The sequence below is a fragment of the Brachycentrus maculatus genome, unplaced genomic scaffold (genome assembly GCF_059751285.1).
Source record: "Brachycentrus maculatus isolate JH-2025_06_01 unplaced genomic scaffold, ASM5975128v1 h1tg000136l, whole genome shotgun sequence".
Taxonomy (NCBI): domain Eukaryota; kingdom Metazoa; phylum Arthropoda; class Insecta; order Trichoptera; family Brachycentridae; genus Brachycentrus; species Brachycentrus maculatus.
In genome coordinates this window covers 82,800-105,581 of record NW_028280889.1, presented here as the reverse complement: position 1 = coordinate 105,581, position 22,782 = coordinate 82,800, and the positions used below count along the sequence as shown (strand labels likewise).

The following is a 22,782-nucleotide window of genomic DNA, read 5'->3' as shown; positions in this document are numbered from 1 at the left end:
GTTAACACGTGGAGGAAAGTTGATTAGCCCTCTGCTTCAGGTACCAGTCCAGGGTGATATTGCATAAATATTAGAGTGAAAAAATCACTAGTTGTTGCAGAATTTTCCCATCCATTACTATTTTACACCCAGATCTCCATTTGTCTCTTTCAAAAAGCATGAATTTGGATTTGCCGCACATTCATCAGCAAATCACTTTTCTTGCACACACTATACACCTTTCACGAAATGTGGTTAGATGATTCAAATAGTGAAGGACATTGGTACCACAAACCAAGCTAGGACACAAAAAGCCCAACCCTCTTCTAGTGGAACGGAAGGTCTGTTGATGACAGTCAGCAGTCCGGCTTCTCCTGAGGAGTGCAACGTGGTTTCCTCCCAGCAATGAGCAAATGCTGACAAGTTCCCGACTGGTCCACACTAGATTATCCCTCCTGTTCCCCAACACAGATTAAAATAAAATCCACTTAATGATCTATAAACCTTGTACATAATAAGCGAGTAATAATAAATGAAACTCCCATCTAAAAAAAAAAAACAAAACCTTGTCAATAGCTCCTGCAGGTTTTCTCTGTTATAGGCAAGAAGCATACCATAAAAATTAAAATTATTTATTTACTGCGGAGGTTATAAGTTAATTATTGTGTCGGTAATTACACAAATTTGGTGTAACACCTTTGTAGGCGAAAAATTCCCATTCAATTTCAACTTTATTATTTGATGGCGCCTATTTGGTTTTGTGTATTACGGTAAGAGGAAAAACATTTGGCTACCACACTAGGGGTCCCGGGTTCGATTCCAGGGGGGGGGGAAATAAATATGTGTTTTTCACACTAATATTTATTTATAATTATCCTCGAATTTTACCTAAAGCGCATGACTGATCGTCTCGCCTTTATATAATAAAAATGATCGAATAAATATTGTGTCCATTTGATGCAGTGCCCTATGCACCATTGGGTCAGTAAGTAAGAGGAAAGATGAGTCAAATGTATCCCGTCTTTACAGTTTACGCATAAAAATGCCAATATAGTAAAAACATCGTAAAAATATAATGTAGTACAAAAAGTAGTGGCAGGAGGCGTTTGAGATGTGGTGCTACAGGCGCATGTTGGGGATTCCCAGGTCGGAACATGTAGGGAACAACGAGGTATCAAGCTGGGCTGTGGAGTCTAGATGCTTAAATAAAGAGAGCCATCGTATAGGCCATAATATAAGGCACCCAAGCCTGCTTTTACGATCGAGGAAGTTATGTGCTAAGGCACAAACTACAGAGGATGACCCGCTTAACCTCACACATACACACACACACACACAACCCTTATCCACACCCGATGGTGCATAGGGCACTGTATCATATAAATGCAGTGTTATTTTGATCGTTAACACATGAAAGAAAGGTGATCAGCCCTCCGCTTTGGTTACCAGTATTATTGAATGAATATTAGAGTGAAAAAAATCACTTACATTTATTAAACCCCCGTTTGGGGATCAAACCCGGGACCTCCAGTACGGTAGCCGAGCGAGCTGACCATTACACTACGGAGGCGGTTTAACCTACATGGACCAAAAAATCTCCGACATGCGCTGTAGCGGGTACGCCGAGTTGAAGAGACGAGCAGAGACTGTCCATGAAAGAATTAAATCAATCATCACAAATAATGCAGAAACCAGCGCGACCCCCAGAAAAAAAGGAATAAAGTCAAAAAGCACCTTAAATCAATCTCGTAAGGAACGGTCCAGAAGTTTTGTGTTTTAATCAGATTTGAAGATACGTGTAACATTCACCAATTCTACCCGTTATTGACAACCACACTACTCAAATTCTTGGAAGTTCTATATATATGAACCAATTTAGAAACATTGTTCTTGAATCACTAGAACTTCACTAGATACGTATATTGGTGAGATGAAAGGAAGCTTTTTATTGAGTAGAAACTCTTTTATTAATATGTGATATCCGAATCCTAGATTGTAATCACACACATCGCTCACTCCTTTCAAGAACGTCATAAATCAAAATACTTGATTTTTCAGGAGAGCGTTTTTAATGTTAAATATTATAATACAATGCATGAAAATTAATATGAAGCCACTTTTTGAACTTTTTACTGTGCAACAGATCTTTTTAGGTAAAACCTGGAGGTTTTTTCTCCATTTGAAAAATATTTAGTATATTTGTAAAAACAATTAAACAATACCTTTTCTTCAAAATGCAAAAACATCACTTTCTGCCCTGGAGTGGGTAAAATTAAGTTAAAAATATGCCGCTTTTGCTGGGATATAGTACATTTTCTGGGCATTCCGAAAACATGCACAACTAAAAATTGTCAATTTTTGATTTATGACGTTCTTGAAAGGAGTGAACGATATATTGGTAAGATGAAAGGAAGCTTTTTTTTAAGCAGAAACTCTTTTATTAGTATGTGAGGTCTGAATCCTGGATTACAATCACACACATGAGAAACGCCAGAAAATATCATTTTCATTTTCATATTTATTATTTAAGCTTATAATTTGACCAGATTTTGATTTGAAGATACTGTGTTATGGTAATTTTAATTAATTTGGGTAAAACGCGTTAATTTCCTACTCATGGGAAGGCCATGTTGCATTGTCTTTTCCTATAATCAAATCACTCCTTTAATGTTTCTTTTTTACACTTATTATTTTTTACAATTTGATGTTTGATTATCTCCAACACTTTTCTTAATATCCGTGAGAAGGTCGGGTGAATTTCAATACAGGCATAAACAATTTTTAAGTTGTTGCAAATTTAGTAGAATCTACTTAGTCCAAAAATGCCAAAAAAAACGTACTACAAAAAAAATGTCCCTTACTGTGTTTTGAGTTTGGACAGCCGTGTAGTTAATGCAGGGTGCAAAAAAGGGAAAAAGTAAAATTAAATAAAATTTCTGGTCCAACTCTAATGTATGGAAGTGAAACGTGGAGTTGGCAAAAGAAGGATGAAAGTAAACTGAATGTAGTCGAAATGCGATCTCTCAGAAGAATGTGCGACAAAACGATGTATGATAGATGTGCGAATAGTGAAATAAGGACGGAATTCAAAGCTGAGATGAGCGTTATCGATAAAATTAAGAAAGGTGTATTGAGATGGTTTGGACATGTAGAACGAATGAGTGAGGAAAGAACGGTAAAACAAATTTATGAGGCGAATGTAAGTGGATAAAAGAGCAGAGGAAGACCGAGAAAAACATGGCACGATCAGGTATGCCAAATACTTCAAAAGTAGTAAGGTTAGGAGTCGTAACAATCGGCGGGTATGTATGAGGAGATGCATGAACGTTTAAGAGGCGAAGAATGTTTGCAAAGACAGAGTGGTGTGTCGTTCTATTCTCTCTGCCTACCCCTGCGAGGAAGCGGCGTGGTAGTTAGTTTAAATAAAAATTCTGATTTCTTCATTTGAACTGAAAGTTTTACAATCCAGAAACTTAGATTTTTAGGACAATTTAACGGACCTAGAGCAACATCAGATATTCCGTAACACCAAATTCATCTTTACATAATTTGGATAGCGTAAGACGGATCACAATAGTGAGAACGGTCCCCATTGTCCGCCGATATCAGCCGAAAGGCGAACAGTCTTGAGTAATGTTCATAGATAATAACATATAGCTACTTGGCATTGTGCCTGTGGGAATTGGGTGACCATTGTCCCAAGAGCTGTTATGAAATATTGTACAAACTTCTGGCTGTGATTTTGGCGCTCTGGCAGCTGAAGGCTGACGGTTAATAGTGGTTACAGCAATACGTTCAGCCAAAAATACGCCCATCGTTTGAACGGGCTTCAATAACGACCCAACTGGGTGTTCAATCCTTTGAACGGGCTTCAGTAACGATCCAACTGAGTGTTCAGTCCTTTGAACGGGTTTAATAACGACCCAACTGGGTGTTCAATCATTTGAACGGGCTTCAGTAACGATCCAACTGAGTGTTCAGTCCTTTGAACGGGTTTAATAACGACCCAACTGGGTGTTCAATCATTTGAACGGGCTTCAGTAACGATCCAACTGAGTGTTCAGTCCTTTGAACGGGCTTCAATAACTACCCTACTGGGTCAATGATTAAAGAAAACACTTGTTTTTTACCACATGAGTTTTATTATAGACTACATGTTTCAGAAGTTGAACTTCCATCATTCAGGTCTGTATAGTAACTAAAATATAAAATATAAAATTGTTCTATAAATAAGGAGAGGGGAAAGTTAGGGGGAGGGGGTTAGTCAAGGGGCGGAGTTTGAAAACAAAGGAAAGATGGAAGCAAAGGTGAAGAACTTTGAAACAATATATTATTTAATAAATTATTATTAGAATTTAGGTTTTTTTGGATTTCTAAGTTATCAAGATCATTCATAATTTGGCCTTTATATGGAACAAGGTGTAATAATTTTAATTTATGAGAGTGAAATGAGTGATTAGTATCTATTATGTGATTTGCAAATTCCGAAAAATAATTACTAACAAGACCGCTATGATGTTCTTTAATTCTAATCTTTAAATTTCTCAAAAAACAAGTGTTTTCTTTAATCATTGTAACATGTCTTACCACAAAGTTAATGCCGAAACAATAAATAAAATACCCTACTGGGTGTTCAATCATTTGAACGGGCTTCAATAACGATCCAACTGGGAGTTCAATCCTTTCAGATCATTCAGCAAGGGATACTGACAAGGTGGAGAAGCTGTTTGTGTTGGAAGATTTAAAATAAACCTTAGTTAAAGACAAACATGGTACTAGAACAAATTCCAGGCATAAATATGAGAGATAAAATCAGAAATTAAGAACATCGAATTCAAATACGTATTCATTACAAAAATCGGGCTTCAAAAGACGTGATGTGTTACATCTACGGCGGTCGGCCGGTGAATAAATTCTGTGTTGCGTTGTATCCCCTTAAGTTCTCAATGTCAAATTGTCAAATGTGTTGAGAGATAAACACAAGACAGGGATATTGAAAGCTTTAAAATGTAAATTCACAGATAAATCGGGATACATTTTAGTTTCACATTTTCAATAAATATAGCTACTTAGTTTAAAAAAATTCTTTTGCAAGAGAAGGTCTGTCAGGAAGCCTAGACGCTTCTGTATCAGATCTGGGAATGCGGTGGGACAGCTTACAATATAAGCTTACGCAAACACATTTCGCTCACTCCTTTCAAGAACATATTTTGTCATAAATCAAAAATAGTCAATTTTCAGTTGTACATGTTTTCGGAATGCCCAGAAAATGTACTATATCCCAGCAAAAGAGGCATATTTTTAACTTAATATTTACCCGCTACAGGGCAGAAAGTGTCGTTTTTGCATTTGGAAGAAAAGGTATTGTTTAATTATTTTTTTAAATATACTAAATATTTTTCAAATGGAGAAAAAACCTTCAGGTTTTACCTAAAAAGATCTGTTGCACAGTAAAAAGTTCAATAAGTGGCTTGATATTTATTTTTAATACATTGTATTATATTTTTAAACTTTAAAAACGTTCTCCTGAAAAATTAAGTTTTTTGATTTATGACGTTCTTAAAAGGAGTGAGCGATTTGTGCATCCTCCACACTCGTGTGTTTCGATAACGGTCCCCAAAAAACGGTTTCACATTTATCTTCCGTGCACACTTAACCAATGTTTTTAATCTGGATTTGTTACATAACACAAAATGTACATAATTCCCACACTAAAACAAACCGACATCCATGCGAGCTAACAAACCCGGTCTACGTCACAAATGATGGATGGGTTCGACCCTTCGGATTCCCATGTTATGTTCGGATAGACGGATTGTCTATATGGAAAATTAATCACGATACGTGTAAATAAATTTACCATATTTGAGAATATTCAATCATTGTTGATTTCGACCTTGCACGGGGCTTATTGTCGTAGTTTTAACTGTTTGCAACAGAGGTACATTGTCTGAACCCAATAGTGCATAGGAGAATACATTAAAACAGAGTTATCGTGATACATGTGTTTATGTATATGTTTATATATATATATATATATATATATATATATATATATATATATATATATATATATATATATATATATATATATATATATATATATATATATATATATATATATATATATATATATATATATATTTGTCCGTCTCCGTAGTGTAATGGTTACCGCTCGGCTACCGTTCAAATAAACCGGGGTTCAAATAAATATAACTGTTTTTTTTTTCACTCTAATATTTATTCAATACTACCCAGGACTGGTACCTGAAGCAGGGGGCAGATCACCTTTCCTTCGTGTGTTGACGATCAAGATAACACTGCGTTTATATAATGCAGAGCCCTATGCACCATAGGGGTGCGGATAAGGGTTTGAAATTATTTGTTTTTTTATACTTAAGAAACAGTGGAATTCACCAAGTAAAACTTTAATTAAAAATTAATAGATATTACCACAAAGTAACGAATCAATTACCGTAAAACGGGGCTACTTGAACTTTGATGTGTTACTTGAGCCCAGTTAAAAAAAACATATGTATTTGGTCTACAATAATGAACGTATCGATATGATCCATTGTTTCCCTGACAGGTGACACTTATTGTCACGATACGTTCATTATTGTAGACCAAATATAGATTTAATTTTTTTTTGTACTGTGCTCAAGTAACACATCAATGTTCGAGTAGCCCCGTTCTACAGTAATGAAACTTTTTTTATTGTGGAATATTGCAAATTTTGTACCATTTTCAAATTTAATTTATTATTAGATTAAAACCAATATTTTTAGCTTTTCCACTTTTTTATTTGACCAGCGACCGGGTTTCGTCGTTACCGACATCATCAGACTGGTGATGTCGGTACCGTCTGATGCCAGTCTGATGATGTCGGTAACGACGAAACCCGGTCGCTGGTCAAATAAAAAAGTGGAAAAGCTAAAAATATTGGTTTTAATCTAATAATAAATTAAAAATGCAATTCCATCACGAAGTGTCAGTGGATAATATAAATCTATTTTCAAATTTGTTTTCGTAGAATGGCCCCATTTTATGATAATATAATAATAATAATAAATGAAAAAACTAACTAACCATCACGCTGCTTCCCGCAGGGGTAGGCAGAGAGAATAGAACGCCACACCACTCTGTCCTTGCAAACATTCTTCGCCTCTTCCACGTTCATGCATCTCCTCATACATACCCGCCGATTGTTTCGACTTCTAACCTGATTACTTTCAAGTATTTGGCATACTTGATCATGCCAAGTTTTTCTCGGTCTTCCTCTGCTCGTTTTTCCAATTACATTCGCCTCATAAATTTGTTTTACCGTTCTCTCCTCACTCATTCGTTCCACATGTCCAAACCATCTCAACACACCTTTCTTAATTTTATCGATAATGCTTATCTCAGCTTTGCATTCCTTCCTTATTTCACTATTCGAACATCTATCATACATCGTTTTGTCGCACATTCTTCTGAGAGATTGCATAATAAATGATATGGTGTGCGAGTTTGGGTGAATTGGCGGTAGCTCTCGGGACGCGGTTGGGTTGTTCACCATAAATAATGGGTATTGGATTCGCAGAACTCCACAACTAGACTTGATGGAAGTTGCGGTGTGGTCGAGCTATGGCAGGCAGTGCCGAATCGGGGCTTTTTTACATGGGAGTTTTTAACTTTTTTATTTATTTAATTAAAAAACTGTATGAATATAAAATAACTCCTATAATTGGTGATAATTCAGATTTGTGAACAAGTATTTGGACACACTTTGTCGTAAATAAATTTACGGTTCAAATTATAAGCTTAATTAATAAAAATGAAGATGATATTTTCTGGCGTTTCTCATGTTTATGATTATAATCCAGGATTCGGACCTCACATACTAATATAAAAGTATCTGCTCAGTAAAAATCTTCTTTTCATCTCACCAATAGATGTGAATCTCTAGTGAAGTTCTAGTGATTCGAGAACAAGGTTTCTAAATTGGTTCATATATATATAGAATTTGACCAAGAATTTGAGTGGTGTGGTTGTCAATAATGGGTAGAATTGGTGAATGTTACACGTGTGTAAAGTGATCACTTAAACCAGCCTATGCCGGTCGTCAGCCCCGTAAATGACCAGACTTCTATATTCTTCTTCATCTTTGATGAGATGTAAAAAAAATCATTTGAAAAATAACTCCTGTAATCGGAGATAATCCAGATTTGTACACACTGTTTGTTATTTTTAAAATAACATTTAGGATTTTTACAGAGTGAGTGTAATTTTTATGGCGACAGTATTGAATTAATAAAAAAGTGGTTATAACAAAGTCATTTAATTTTAAAAGTTTATAAAATGTGCCACAAAGTTGTCCGCCTCCGTAGTGTAATGGTCAGCACGCTCGGCTACCGTTCTGGAGGTCCCGGGTTCGATACCCAAGGGGGGTTAAAATAAATATAAGTGATTTTTTCACTGTAATATTTATTCAATATTACCATGGACTGGTACCTGAAGCGGAGGGCTGATCACCTTTCCTTCATAAGTAAAACGATCATGATAACACTGCGTTTATAAGACACAGTGCCCTATGCACCATTGGGGTGCGGATAAGGGTTTTATTATTATATTATAAAATGTGCCACAAAGTATCTGCGGAAAACATTCAAGAAAAGTTAAATTCTTAGTTCAAGGTGGTCCAGCGGTAGCGGTAGCGCCCAATCCGGGTCTGTTCGAGAAAGAGAGAAAAAAAACGAGATCGGCGATGACGTCACGAGTCAATGCTCCTTACTCTACCGACAATTAGGAAGCATGACCATTGGTGCAATACATAGTGCTTGAACAACAGTAATACTCAATGTTCCGAGACGGACTCCCACAGAGGAAATATTCAACAAATCGCAACTCGGGATACGTGTATAAAGTGATCACTCAAACCAGCTTATGCCAGGTCGCAAGCGAGGTTATTGACTAGAGTTCCTTATTCTTCATCTTTGTTGAGAATCAATATAAATAGCTTTTGAAAAATTAAATATATTTTTTATTCAATTAATTTTTAAAAAATGTTGGTGAGATGAAAAGAAGCTTTTATTGAGCAGAAACTCTTATATTAGTATGTGAGGTCCGAATCCCGGATTATAATTACACACATGAGAAGCGCCAGAAAATTTCATTTTTATTAATTAAGCTTATAATTTGACCAGTTAATTTATTTACAACATTTTGAGTGTGTCCAAATACTAATACAAATCTGGATTACCTCCAATTATAGGAGTATTTTTTCTTGGTATTTTTAACATCTCAACATGGAATACAAAGAGTTCCTGCTCAGTAAATAAGCTACTTCACCTCATCAATAGATGTCTCTAGTGAAAATTCATGTGATTCAAGTACAATATTTCTAAATTGAATCATATGTATAGAACTTCCGAGAATTTGAGCAGTGTGGTTGTCAATCATGGGTGGAATCGGTGAATGTTACTTGAGTGTAAAGTGATTACTTAAACCAGCCTATAACGGTCATCAGCCCCGTAAATGCCCAGACTTCCATATTCTTCTTCATGTATTGGAATTTTCATAAACAATGAATAAATATTCAATATTACCCTGGACTGGTACCTGCAGTGGAGGGCTGATCACCTTTTTTTATGTGTTAACGATCAAGATAACGCCGCGTTTATATGATGCAGTGCCCTATGCACCATAGGGGTGTGGATAGGAGTTTGAAGATTCTTTACTTACTAGGACACACTTGAAAACATCATTTTCAATTTTAATTAAACTTATGATTTGACCAGTTATTTTAAGATAACATGCTTGTTAAATAAGGTGTCTATTATGCCCTATGCACCATCAGGTGCGGATGAGGGTTTGAGGAAGCCAAAAGCGAACTGTTGGTCGATCCAGCTACCCGGAAGATGTTGGTACAATGTAACGGTTACAGCAATCGCCGGTGGAACATTGGGCCGGACAATGATTGCGCGAATCCTAAACGTACCTGCATTGTTTGATCAGAGAAACGCTATGTAGGAGCTGCGCGTATCAACCCGTGAAACTCTCAAATTGAAGGCCTGTGAGCGGAAAACGCAACTGAAAAAAATCGGTAATAGCTCTTGAGGTTTCACGGCGATAATTTGGGTGGTCCGAAAGTGAAATCATATTTGATTTATATATTAGAGGCACGTTACTGAAAATAGCAGCCTTCAAAAGGAATTGGGAGTGCGTTTAGGACTCGCAGGGTCCGCATTTAACAGTATGAAGGCTGTCTGGAGATCGGATTTATACTCGGTAAAGACCAAATGCCGCCTATACGATGCCTGCATTGCTCCTGTTCTCTTATACGGCTGTGAAACATGGCACCTTACAAGGGCCCAGAGCAGCCGTGTACTCAGCTTTGAGAAAAGGTATCTGCGGAGAATTTTAGGCGTGCGGTGGTTTGACTTTGTGAGGAATGAAGAGATAAGGCGTAGGACGCAGCAAATCTAGGTCAAGAAAAGGCGATTCAGTTGGTTTGGCCATGTACTCCGCATGCCTCCTGAGAGCCGCCATCAAGCTTGCCTCTTTTACAAGGCATCAGGTTCCCGACCACTACTGACAATTCGTCAGCAGTTCTCGTCTGAACTTCGGGACGCGGATCGGTATAAGTACGTAGAACTCGCTGTTGCAACTGATTGTGCTTTTTATCAAAAGCAAACATTTAACGATTTGAAATTATAAAATTTAAAAGTTGAATATTTTCTTTAATACCGTTTTTAAGAATACAAAAAATATGGAGTAAGTAACTCTTATATACTAAATTTATGGAATTAAAATTCACATATCGCTTACTCCTTTCAACAACGTCATATATCAAAAATCGACAATTTTCAGTTGTGCATGTTTTCGGAATTTCCAAAAAAAAGTACTATATCCCAGCAAAAGCGGCATATTTTTACATTAATATTCACCCGCTACAGGGCAGAAAGTGTTGTTTTTGCATTTTTAAGAAAAGGTATTGATTAATAATTTTTTTAAATGTGCTAAATATTTTTCAAATGGAGAAAAAACATTCAGGTCTTCCTAAAAAGATCTGTTGCACAGTAAAAAGTTCAATAAGTGGCTTGATATTTATTTTTAATAAATTTTATTATATTTTTAAACTTTAAAAACGATCTCGATCTCGATCGGGTATGTTTGAGGAGATGCATGAACGTGTAAGAGGCGAAGAATGTTTGCAAAGACAGAGTGGTGTGACGTTCTATTCTCTCTGCCTACCCCTGCGGGGAAGCGGCGTGATGGTTATTATTATTTTTTTTTTAAACGATCTCTTGTAAAATCAAGTTTTTAGATATATGACGTTGTTGAAAGGAGTGAGCGATATTGAACCTTTGGCTTGTTTTCGTTCGGCCAGGAGTAGAACCGCAGTGCCTCGCTTTCATTCCGTAATTCGACTACAATAGGCTTGCCGAATTGACTGTATTATATAATTAATTTGCCGTCTCACTAATCTCGAAATTTTTGTGTGTATATTAGGTTAAAATCGTTTTTGAAAGGAGTGAGCGATATGGGGGATTTCAATCCCCCAGCTCGTGTCGGTAAGGTTAACTAGAATTACATATTACTGTCATTGCAATATCAAGTACGTCGCAGACACAATTAGTTTTTGAAATGGGTGCTTTTTCCCACAGGGTGTTGCGTTTCCATTGCAAAATTTTGATAACAATTGATGAAAACGAACTATCGGCTGTGGGAGTTTTTTGCTGAGACAATTGGTGTTTTAGAACCGAGAGAAACCTAATCTAAAGTGGTGTTGGGAAACATGACAATAATGTGACACACATGCCGTGGATGTTATTAAATCTCACTTCTCGAATCAGAAATGAAGGAAGTTGCAAAGGGGAGATCAAACTCGCGCAAAGACACGCATTTTTCATAGCTCCAAAACTGTTATAAACAATATATATATATATTTATATATATATATATATATATATATATATATATATATATATATATATATATATATATATATATATATATATATATATATATATATATATATATATATATATATATATATATATATATATATATATATATATATATATATATATATATTTACATCTCCCTACAGTAAGCAAAACATTTATTTTTGAATTCTTTTAGACTCTTTTTATTCTTCATACATTCAGACATCTCATCATGCATTTTACATTTAAAATGAAGAGTAATAGCAAGGAAAAATTCCCTTGTACTGCGGTCATGTTGACATGATTTATCTCGAGCGTACGTACGATTTATAGCAGCAGTCATTTTTTAAAAGTGATCCAGTTTACAGTTTAAAGGTTATCCTTTGTTTGAAATGGCGGAGAAAAAGCGGAAATGCGGATTGAACAAGGATGAATTTGCGTTTATTAGCGAAAATGGCAGTAACGGGGCAGTTTACCGCCGTAAAAAACATAATTTAAATTCAATTCAATTTCAATTTATTTTTTTATTATTATTTTATTTAATATATTTATTTATTTATTTATTGAACGGCTGAAGTCTTTAAGCTAATACATATATACAGTATCTAATATAAAAAAATACACTAATGAATACGCTAATAGAGAAACAAAAAGTCTTATAACATAAAATCATAATAAAATTTTCAATTAACATATACATTACAAACTGAAAAACTTAAAGCGTATACATTAAATTCATATAATAATAATAATAATAATAATAATAAAACCCTTATCCGCACCCCAATGGTGCATAGGGCACTGCTTCATATAAACGCAGTGTTATCTCGATCGTTTAAACATGAAGGAAAGGTGATCAGCCCTCCGCTTCAGGTACCAGTCCAGGGTAATATTGAATAAATATTATAGTGAAAAAATCACTTATATTTATTTGACCCCCCCTGGGAATCGAACCTGGGACCTCTAGAACGGTAGCCGAACGTGCTGACCATTACACTACGGTGGCGGACAAAAATCTAAAATATGCAAGAACTTTTGCTAAAGGTTTAGAAGAATCCCGCTTCGGAAGACTCCTTCAGACACACGGAACAGATCCAATGCGATATTGTTCAACATATCGGCAGTTCTTCCTACAGGCATAACCATCGGCAGGTTGGTCCTGTGTATAGAAATGTGAAACAATCTATGCCGACGCTGTCTTAGCGAACTATCGGGAACATACAGACCAATGTTCCGGATAATTTCAGGTAATGCCTTACTCGCGATAATATAATTCACTAAGCTTTGAAGCTGTTCGCCTCCGTAGTGTAATGATATACACGCTCGGCTACCGTTCTGGAGGTCCCGGGTTCGATTCCCAACGAGGGTAAAAATAAATATAAGTAATTTTTTCACTGTAATATTCATTCAATATTACCCTAGACTGGTACCTAAAAGCGGAGGGCTGATCACCTTTCCTTCGTGTGTTAACGATCAATATAACACTGCATTTATATTATGCAGTGCCCTATGCACCATCGGGTGCGGTTAAGGGTTTGAAAAAGGAGCTTTGAAGCACTTCACGGCCGATTAAAAAAAAGTATATTCGATTTTTTTTTTTCAAATTATGTGTATTGAAAAATTTTTTTTGACAATGGTATGCGCATGTGAGGAGAGTGGAACCATCTAGACTCCCCCACATTGCACTGCACGGCCAACCCCAAGACAGACCACTAAAGAGATGGATTGACAGCTGGGAATCGACATCGCAGGGGCTAATCCCTCTTAAAAACAGGCCACAAGGCCTACACCAAGCAGATGAAGAAGAAAAAAATATTTTTAAATGTATATTAGATTTCTACTCACCTATTCTGTTTTTATTTCTTTTTTACCAATTAATTTAATTGGAGAATCCATTATATTATATTAAATTTTATAATAGGAGTTTTTTAAATTTATTTCGTAACACTATCCGAGGATAATGACATGTCGTTAGTTTGTGAGAACAACGTCACAATGCAAATTTGGAGTGCTAATGTGAGGTTATAATAAGTGTTGTAAGGGGAAAAACACAGCTAAGAATTAAGTCATTAAGGGGGTACTCGCAAACATAGTATTCAGTAAGTAATACAGCGACCGGCTGCGCGAGGAGCCAGACGTGTCTCCACGCACTATTTTTTTTTTAGAACATATCGTAGTCAAACAGGAGAAGGTGATCACGTGCATTTCTTATGAAAACGTGATCATTGACTATTTGATATCTTACTAGCTTAATATTGCCCTGACAAAAATTCTAATGATTTTGATCTTGGATGTATAATATATTGATTTGTTTAAAATGACTAACTGCATTGATGTTTATTTTATTGCCAACCAAAAGTGACTTAAATGACCCACCTGAACATTTTACGTTTTGTTAGTTGGTCACTTTCTCCTGTATGACTACGATATTGGTATTAGATTTTTTTAAAGAATACATTGGGTGTAAAATACTTTCTTCTTTTCTTCAAATACTTTTAAAGTAAACTGGTCAGGAGTCGGAATAATTGGCTGGTATGTATGAAGAGATGCGTGAACGCGTAAGAGGCGACGACTGTTTGCAAAGACAGAGTGGCATGGTGTTCTATCGTCTTTGGTAGTATATAACCACTCGGTGAGTGGTTATATACTAATATTATTAACATTTTTGTAAAAAAATTAATAAGTAAAAATGACTTACCACAAAGTAAATGTTTTAAATATTAATAATATTGAGAATAAAATAATTACTTATACTGTTTTTTTTTGCTTGTTTCAGATTCCAGAGAGTGTTCGTGAACCGCCGAGCTTAAAAGTGCCAGTGAAAATGTTCAGATAATCTCTGTTGATCAGTGTTCAGTTGTGCAGTGTTCTGCCATGTTCCCCAACCGGACCATCTCTTCGGGAGATGGCAGCTTCCCCAGCTCCGGCGAGCTGGGCAGGAACTCCTCAATGCCCTCGCTGAAGGGTAGACCTCTAATCTCTTCCCCCCATAAGTCACCAAGATTTCCACCGCATTTTCCACCACCTTGCAACCCTCACATCTTCGATGCTGCCAAATTCGTGTGCGAAAAGGTACCTGTCCATCGACCGCGCTACCTCGACAGGGACAGAGAAAAACACGTGACGAGATGGCTCATGGAAGCCCAAGAGGCTTTGGAGAAGATGGAACCTAAAAAGAAACCGTCGACAAAGAAGAAACCATTCCTCCGACGATTCCACTCGCAGGAGTCAAACAAGGACTTCATAACGAACCCATTCGACAACTCTTGGAACGAAAATTTCATTCTGTCTGACGGTTCAAACTCGAAGAAGACAAAGGCTCTTCTCAAGCGATTTCAACCAACGACCCATGAGAACTTCGACGGAGGAACTGATTTGGGTAGGAACGACACTTTTGACCGGAGTGAATCTAACAACAGCCGGCTGGAAGTCGATACACCAAGCCCTCAGTCCACCGGGGTGTCGAAGAAACTGACTCCGCGGGAGTTTTTGGAACGGTACACCCTTCCCAGGGTTGTGAACCTAGAAGGGGAAGATCAACCCTTGCTGCTGTACAAGCACATAGCCAGCTATACGAGGGTGGAGGCTGTGCGGCTGGTGGGCAAGAAAGGGAAACCGGTCGGGAAGCCGATCTACATTCCCGAAGGATACCAGGGTATGTAAATTACACATTTTCAACGAAAATTCTCTTTAAAATAACTGGTATTTTATAGCACTCTCCTTATCATTCATCGTTCACTTTCTGTACTTCTGAAAAGGTTTTAAAACTGGTATTATACAAAGTGAACGATGAATGATAAGAAGAGTGTTATATTCTTATAACCCTTATCCGCATCCAATGGTGCATATGGCAACTGTATAGTATTGACGCAGTGTTATTTTGATCGTTACGTATATGAAGGATGATGAAATAGACATCGATGTTTCTTTTAATACGTTTAAGACAAATATTGTTGATATCCATTTGACTATTTGATAAAGAAAATTTATATTATTTGATAAAAACATGTAATGTAAGTTTGTTATATAGTTATACTTTAATGTACACATGACAGTTTATTTTTAGATTACTCAAGTGAAAACCTCCAATTGGAATGTTATTTTTATTTTATTTTATTTTATATTATGTTATTTTTGTTAAATATTATGTTGGTTTTCCAATAAATAAATGAATAAAGGGAAGGTGATCACTCCTGCACTTCAGGGACCAGTCCAGGGTAATATTTAATAAATATTAGAGCATAAAATCACTCAAATCACTAATATTTAAATGGAGTTGGAATAAGCAGAGGAAAACTTAGCATGATCAAGTATTTCAAATACTTGGAATAATCAGCAGTATGTATGAGGAGATGTATGAATGTGGGAGAGGCAAAAAATGTTTTTAAAGACAGAGTAATGTGGCGTTCTCTTGCTGAATTGGCTATAAGAATGCGTCGTTTTGTAAGACTTTTGGTATAAAACAATAGTAATTATATATATATATATATATATATATATATATATATATATATATATATATATATATATATATATATATATACATATATATGTATATTTATATATATATATATATATATATATATATATATATATATATATATATATATATATATATATATATATATATATATATATATATATATATATATATATATATATATATATATATATATATATATATATATATATATATATATATATATATATATATATATATATATATATATATATATATATATATATATATATATATATATATATATATATATATATATATATATATATATATATATATATATATATATAAATATATATAAATATATATATATATATATATATATATATATATATATATATATATATATATATATATATATATATATATATATATATATATATATATATATATATATATATATATATATATATATATACTTTACTTTATTGCTCTTCTCAACTTCTACATCTTATAATATATTATTAGATTAAAACCAATATTTTTAGCTTTTCCACTTTATTTTTATTAGACCAGCGACCGGGTTTCGTCGTAACCGACATCATCAGACTGGTAGGAGGCTATACAAATTGTTATGTTTTATATAAAACAAGGCAGGAGTTGATAACCATGATTTGATATAATTTCTCAACAAAATTATATCAAATCATGGTTATCAACTCCTGCCTTGTTTTATATATAACATAAATGTCAAATTTCTAAATAAATAAAAAAGATAACGTTTTTTAGAAGAATACCCCCTTTTTCGAACAATCCGTGTTCACGCATCACAGTTCAACAGCAGGAAGTCTAACATGTGAACGATTTTTAATGTTTTTATTTTCAATCTTAAATCGCAAATTGGAGAACGACCTCGAATGTTCTCAGCCCAACCTGAAGGCCAATACATAATGCCCGGAGTAATGATCCCAGATCCTTATCTTCATGAAGTGTATGACGAGATTATCTTGGCTCAATTGTGGCGTGACCGATCTGTAACTAAAAACGGTCATTCGTCAGACTTGACGCTGGTGACTTAACTCACCAGTAGTCACGGCTAGTTTCATATATATCGCTCACTCCTTTCAAGAAAGTCATAAAAAAACTTAATTTTTCAGATGATCGTTTTTAAAGTTTAAAAATATAACACAATGTATTAAACAAGTATTTGGACACACTCAAAATGTTGCAAATAAATTAACTGGTCAAATTATAAGCTAAAATAAAAAAAAATGAAAAGGATATTTTCTGGCGTTTCTCAGGTATCGCTCACTCCTTTCAACAACGTCTAGTATGTGAGGTCCGAATCCCGGATTATAATCACATACCGCTCACTCCTTTCAAATACGTCACAAATAATAAAATAAATATCAAGCCACTTATTGAACTTTTTACTGTGCAACAGATCTTTTTAGGTAAAACCTGAATGTTTTTTCTCCATTTAAAAAATATTTAGTAGGTATGTTTAAAAAAATAATTCAACAATACTTTTTCTTCAAAATGCAAAAACAACCTTTTCTGCCCTGTAGCGGGTAAATATTAAGTTAAAAATATGCATCTTTTGCTAGGATATAGTACATTTTCTGGGCATTCCAAAACCATTCATAACTGAAAAGTGTCGATTTAGATATATGACGTTGTTGAAAAGAGTGAGTGATATGTGGAATGATTATATATATATATATATATATATATATATATATATATATATATATATATATATATATATATATATATGATTATATATATATATATATATATATACATATATATATGTATATATATATATATATATATATATATATATATATATATATATATATATATATATATATATATATATCTGCCTTCTGGCCACACCTCGTGGACCCTCCACTAGGTGCAATAGCTCGTACTTGTCTCCTCTCAGCACATGGCCCAGATAGGACACCTTCCGGACCTTGATATCAGTCAGCAACTGTCTCCCTGCTCTTGCTCTTTGGATCATATCGGTCCATGGAATACGATGTAGACACATTTGGAATGCCTCTAATGGCATATGTCATAGTGTTGATCTTGAGGGTCCACGATTCAACTACTCTCCTTCTTTAAGATGGGAATTGCATTTATTATTTACCTTGCTTATTATGTACAAGGTTTATATGGTAAATCATTAACCGGATTTAGTTTTTTTCTAACTAAATAAATCTGTGTTGGGAACAGGAGGGATACTCTATTTTGTGTCAATCGGGAACTTGTCAGCATTTGCTCATTGCTGGGAGGAAACCACGTTGCACTCCTCAGGAGAAGGCGGATTGCTGACTTTCGTCAACAGACCTTCCGTTCCACTAGAAGAGGGTTCGGCATTTCGTGTCTTAGCTTGGTTTATGGTACCAATGTCCTTCACTAGTTTTATCATGTATGATACCACATCTTGTGACAGTCCCTTATGAAGTATCACGGATTCGATATCGGATAGGTCCTCATTCAGACTCCTGCAAAACGTCTCCAGCTGTTGTCTTTGAATGCTGAAAAGAGTCAACTTCTCTACTACTACTGTATTCCTGTGTATACATTATGATACTTATCAAATAATGCTACATACACGCGTTGAAGTGTGTTTTTTTTACATATTGCGGCTAGCGAAAATTGGAGCACGGCGCTTAATATTCTGTCCGGAACTCGAACAGAAGTCAATAACACGAATGACGTCAGTCAGATTGATCAGTTTGGTTTGCAATGGTTGGGAATTGCAACACACGACCCGCATATTATCACAGCCACTCCAAAGACAGCCATAACGATGGTTTGCAATTAACGTACTGTATTATTTTATGACATCTCATCAAAGATGAAGAAGGATATGGAAGTTTGGGCATTTACGGGGCTGACGACCGTCATAGGCTGGTTTAAGTGATCACTTTACACACGTGTAACATTCACCAATTCTACCCATTATTGACAACCAGGCTACTCAAATTCTTGGAAGTTCTATATATATGAACCAATTTAGAAACCTTGTTCTTGAATCACTAGAACTTCACTAGAGACATCTATTGGTGAGATGTAAAGAAGCTTTTTACTAAGCAGAAACTCTTATATTAGTATGTGAGGTCCGAATCCTGGATTATAATCACACACATGAGAAACGTCAGAAAATACCATTTTCACTTTTATTATTTAAGCTTATAATTTGACCAGATAATTTATTTACAACACTGAGTGTGTCCAAATACTTGTTTACAAAATCTGGATTATCTCCAATTACAGGAGTTATTTTCATATTATTTTATGATTCATCTTTGATGAGATGTCATAAAATAATATTCCCTCCCTCCCGCCCCTCAGGTATTTACATTTAATGACATATCGCTCACTCCTTTCAACAACGTCATATATAAAAAATCACCAACTTTCAGTTGTGCATGTTTTTGTGATGCCCAGAAAATGTACTATATCCCAGCAAAAGCATCATATTTTTAACTTAATATTTACCCGCTACAGGGCAGAAAGTGTTGTTTTTGCATTTTGAAGAAAAGGTATAATTTAATTATTTTTTTAAATATCCTAAATATTTTTCAAATGCAGAAAAAACCTTCTGGTTTTACTTAAAAAGATCTGTTGTACATTAAAATGTTCAATAAGTGGCTTGATATTTATTTTTTATACGTTTTATTATATTCTTAACCCTTTCCACTCATTTTTTCTCATAACTGATCAGCTACTGGGATAAAAAAAAAAGCGACGTTTTTCTACCATTAAAATAAATATTTTGGTTCCCTTATTTTGGGACACTCTGTCTGGCAATTCGTATGACCGTGTTAATTAAGATTAACTGTATTTATCTGAAATATTTGTTGGTAGAATATACTTGGGTGATAGAGAAATCAGTGATTAAAGTTATACCTGCGCCGGGCCAGACATTGCGGCCCACGGAGCTGACTACTAGAATCATACGGGCCAGAATGTCTGCCCTACAGAGTGGTAAGAGTTTAACTTTAAAAACGAATTTATTTCCTGAAAAATCAAGTTTTTTGATACGTAGTTTTTAGATGAGTTCCTCCGCCTCCGTAGTGTAATGGTCAGCACGCTCGGCTACCGTTCTGGGGGTCCCGGGTTCGATTCCCAGGGGGGGTTTAATAAATATAAGTGATTTTTTTCACTGAAATATTTATTCAATATTACCCTGGACTGGTACCTGAAGCGGAGGGCTGATCACCTTTCCTTCGTGTGTAAAACGATCAAGACAACACTGCGTTTATATGATGCAGTGCCCTATGCACCATTGGGGTGCGGATAAGGGTTTTATTATTATTATTAGTTTTTTGATACATTTTGTGACGTTGTTGAAAGGAGTGAGCGATATGTGAAATTATGTAAATGGAATGCTACAAATATCTGGTTTTTTTGTTACTCATTATTGTTAATGTACTTATGTCACTCTTCTGTAAAATTTCCAAATAATTAAAAAAAAATGAATGATAATAAATAAATAATTAAATACGGACTAATCAACGCGTTGAATAACAAATGGGCTGAGATAAGTCCCTCATCACTGCACGAGTCCGAGATTCGTATCGAGCGGTATCGAGTCCACTTTCACTTTAGGTCATTAGCTTACCGAAACTGATTATTTATTTAACCAAATCGTACTTTTTTTACCGCCTTTTCAATGTTAAGACGATTATAGAATCACCCTAACATAACACAAGAAAGCACACTCCCAGCAAAGCACACAAATCAGTACTACTACCTACTACTACCACCATCACGCCGTTTCCCCGCAGGGGTGGCAGAAAGGATGGAACGCCACACTCTTCTGTCCTGACATACACTCCTCGCCTCCCTACCTCCCTCCTTGCCCGACATACATGCCCTCCGATTACGCAGACTTTTGACACCGCCAGATTTTACGTTCTGATTGATCTGATCGTGCCAAGTCTTTTTCGGTCGTCCTCGTTATGTTTTCCCTCTCACATTCGCCACATATATTTTCTTAGTCATTCTCTCGCTATCCATTCGCTCCACATGTCCATACCACCGTAAAGAACTCTTCCTAATCTCTTCAATTATTCCTTGTTCAGCCTTACATTCCTTTCTTATATCTTCATAAATCACAATAGGGTATTATCACTCGGAAGGAATATAAAATTAAACATACTTAATAATTTAACCAAAAAAGCCGATATAATCAATATTTTCATTCATCATTTTCTTTTGCTAAATTCGCTTTCGTGAAAACGTTGTTTTCGTAAGTTGGTAACGATTGACGTCACAGAAACGAATCCACACTACTACTATTACAGCTCTATAAAGCAGATACATAAAGGGATACATTATGTGAGGGATTCGTTTATTATTCAGGATTGTGTAAAAATTTTCTATTATTGTAATATTTTATTTTTCAATTTTGTTAAATCTCGGTCTTTCTGGGATAGTAGGTCGAAAAAGCCTGGTAGACAAAGGGTTACTAACAAAAATATTCAATTTAGAAGACCCTTAAAATCACTGTGATTTTAAATAGATTTATATTATCCACTGACACTTCGTGATGGAATTGCATTTTAATATATTATTAGATTTAAACCAATATTTTTAGCTTTTCCACTTTATTTTTATTTGACCAGCGACCGGGTTTCGTCGTTACCGACATCATCAGACTGGTGGGAGGCTATACAAATTGTTATGTTATATGTAAAACAAGGCAGGAGTTGATAACCAAGATTTGATATAATTTTGTTAAGAAGTTTATTTAATTTGAGTGAATTTAAGTATTGTATGATATTTATAATATTTACATTTATAAAAATATTATTAATATCATACAATACTTAAATTCACTCAAATTAAATTAACTTCCCAGCAAAATTATATCAAATCATGGTTATCAACTCCTGCCTTGTTTTATATATAACATAACAATTTGAATAGCCTCCCACCAGTCTGATGATGTCGGTAACGACAAAATCCGGTCGCTGGTCAAATAAAAATAAAGTGGAAAAGATAAAAATATTGGTTTTAATCTAATAATATATCAAAATGCAATTCCATCACGAAGTGTCAGCGGATAATATAAATCTATTTAAATATTGGTTTTAATGTAATAATATAGTATGATTTTAATATTTAAAATATCTCTTTTATTTATTTTTACCTCTCTGAGAGTCGATCCCACGACCCCAACACTTAAGCCAAACGGAATTACGACTACATTACACATTATATTATTCTGATTAATCGTCTGCTTTGTTTAAACAGAAATGACACATCTTTAATGCGTTTTGCCCGCAAGACAATGAAAGGTTTATCATCTCATTACTAATTCGAAACACGTGGCCTTGTTGAACAGTGTGCTGTGTAAACATCGAGTGAACAATGAAAGCTTTCTCCGCGTTG

The 22,782-nt window shown here is 35.0% G+C and overlaps 1 protein-coding gene across 1 annotated transcript in view; it reads left to right on the top strand.

The window, feature by feature from the left end:
* The window catches only part of B4 (imaginal disc development protein B4), an 82,625-nt gene that overhangs the window by 24,879 nt on the left and 34,964 nt on the right, over positions 1-22,782 (top strand). The window contains exon 2 of the mRNA XM_088260501.1: positions 14,686-15,564. Coding sequence (XP_088116627.1) covers positions 14,784-15,564 — 781 coding nt within the window. The 5' untranslated portion in view covers positions 14,686-14,783. The remainder of the gene's footprint in view (positions 1-14,685; positions 15,565-22,782) is intronic.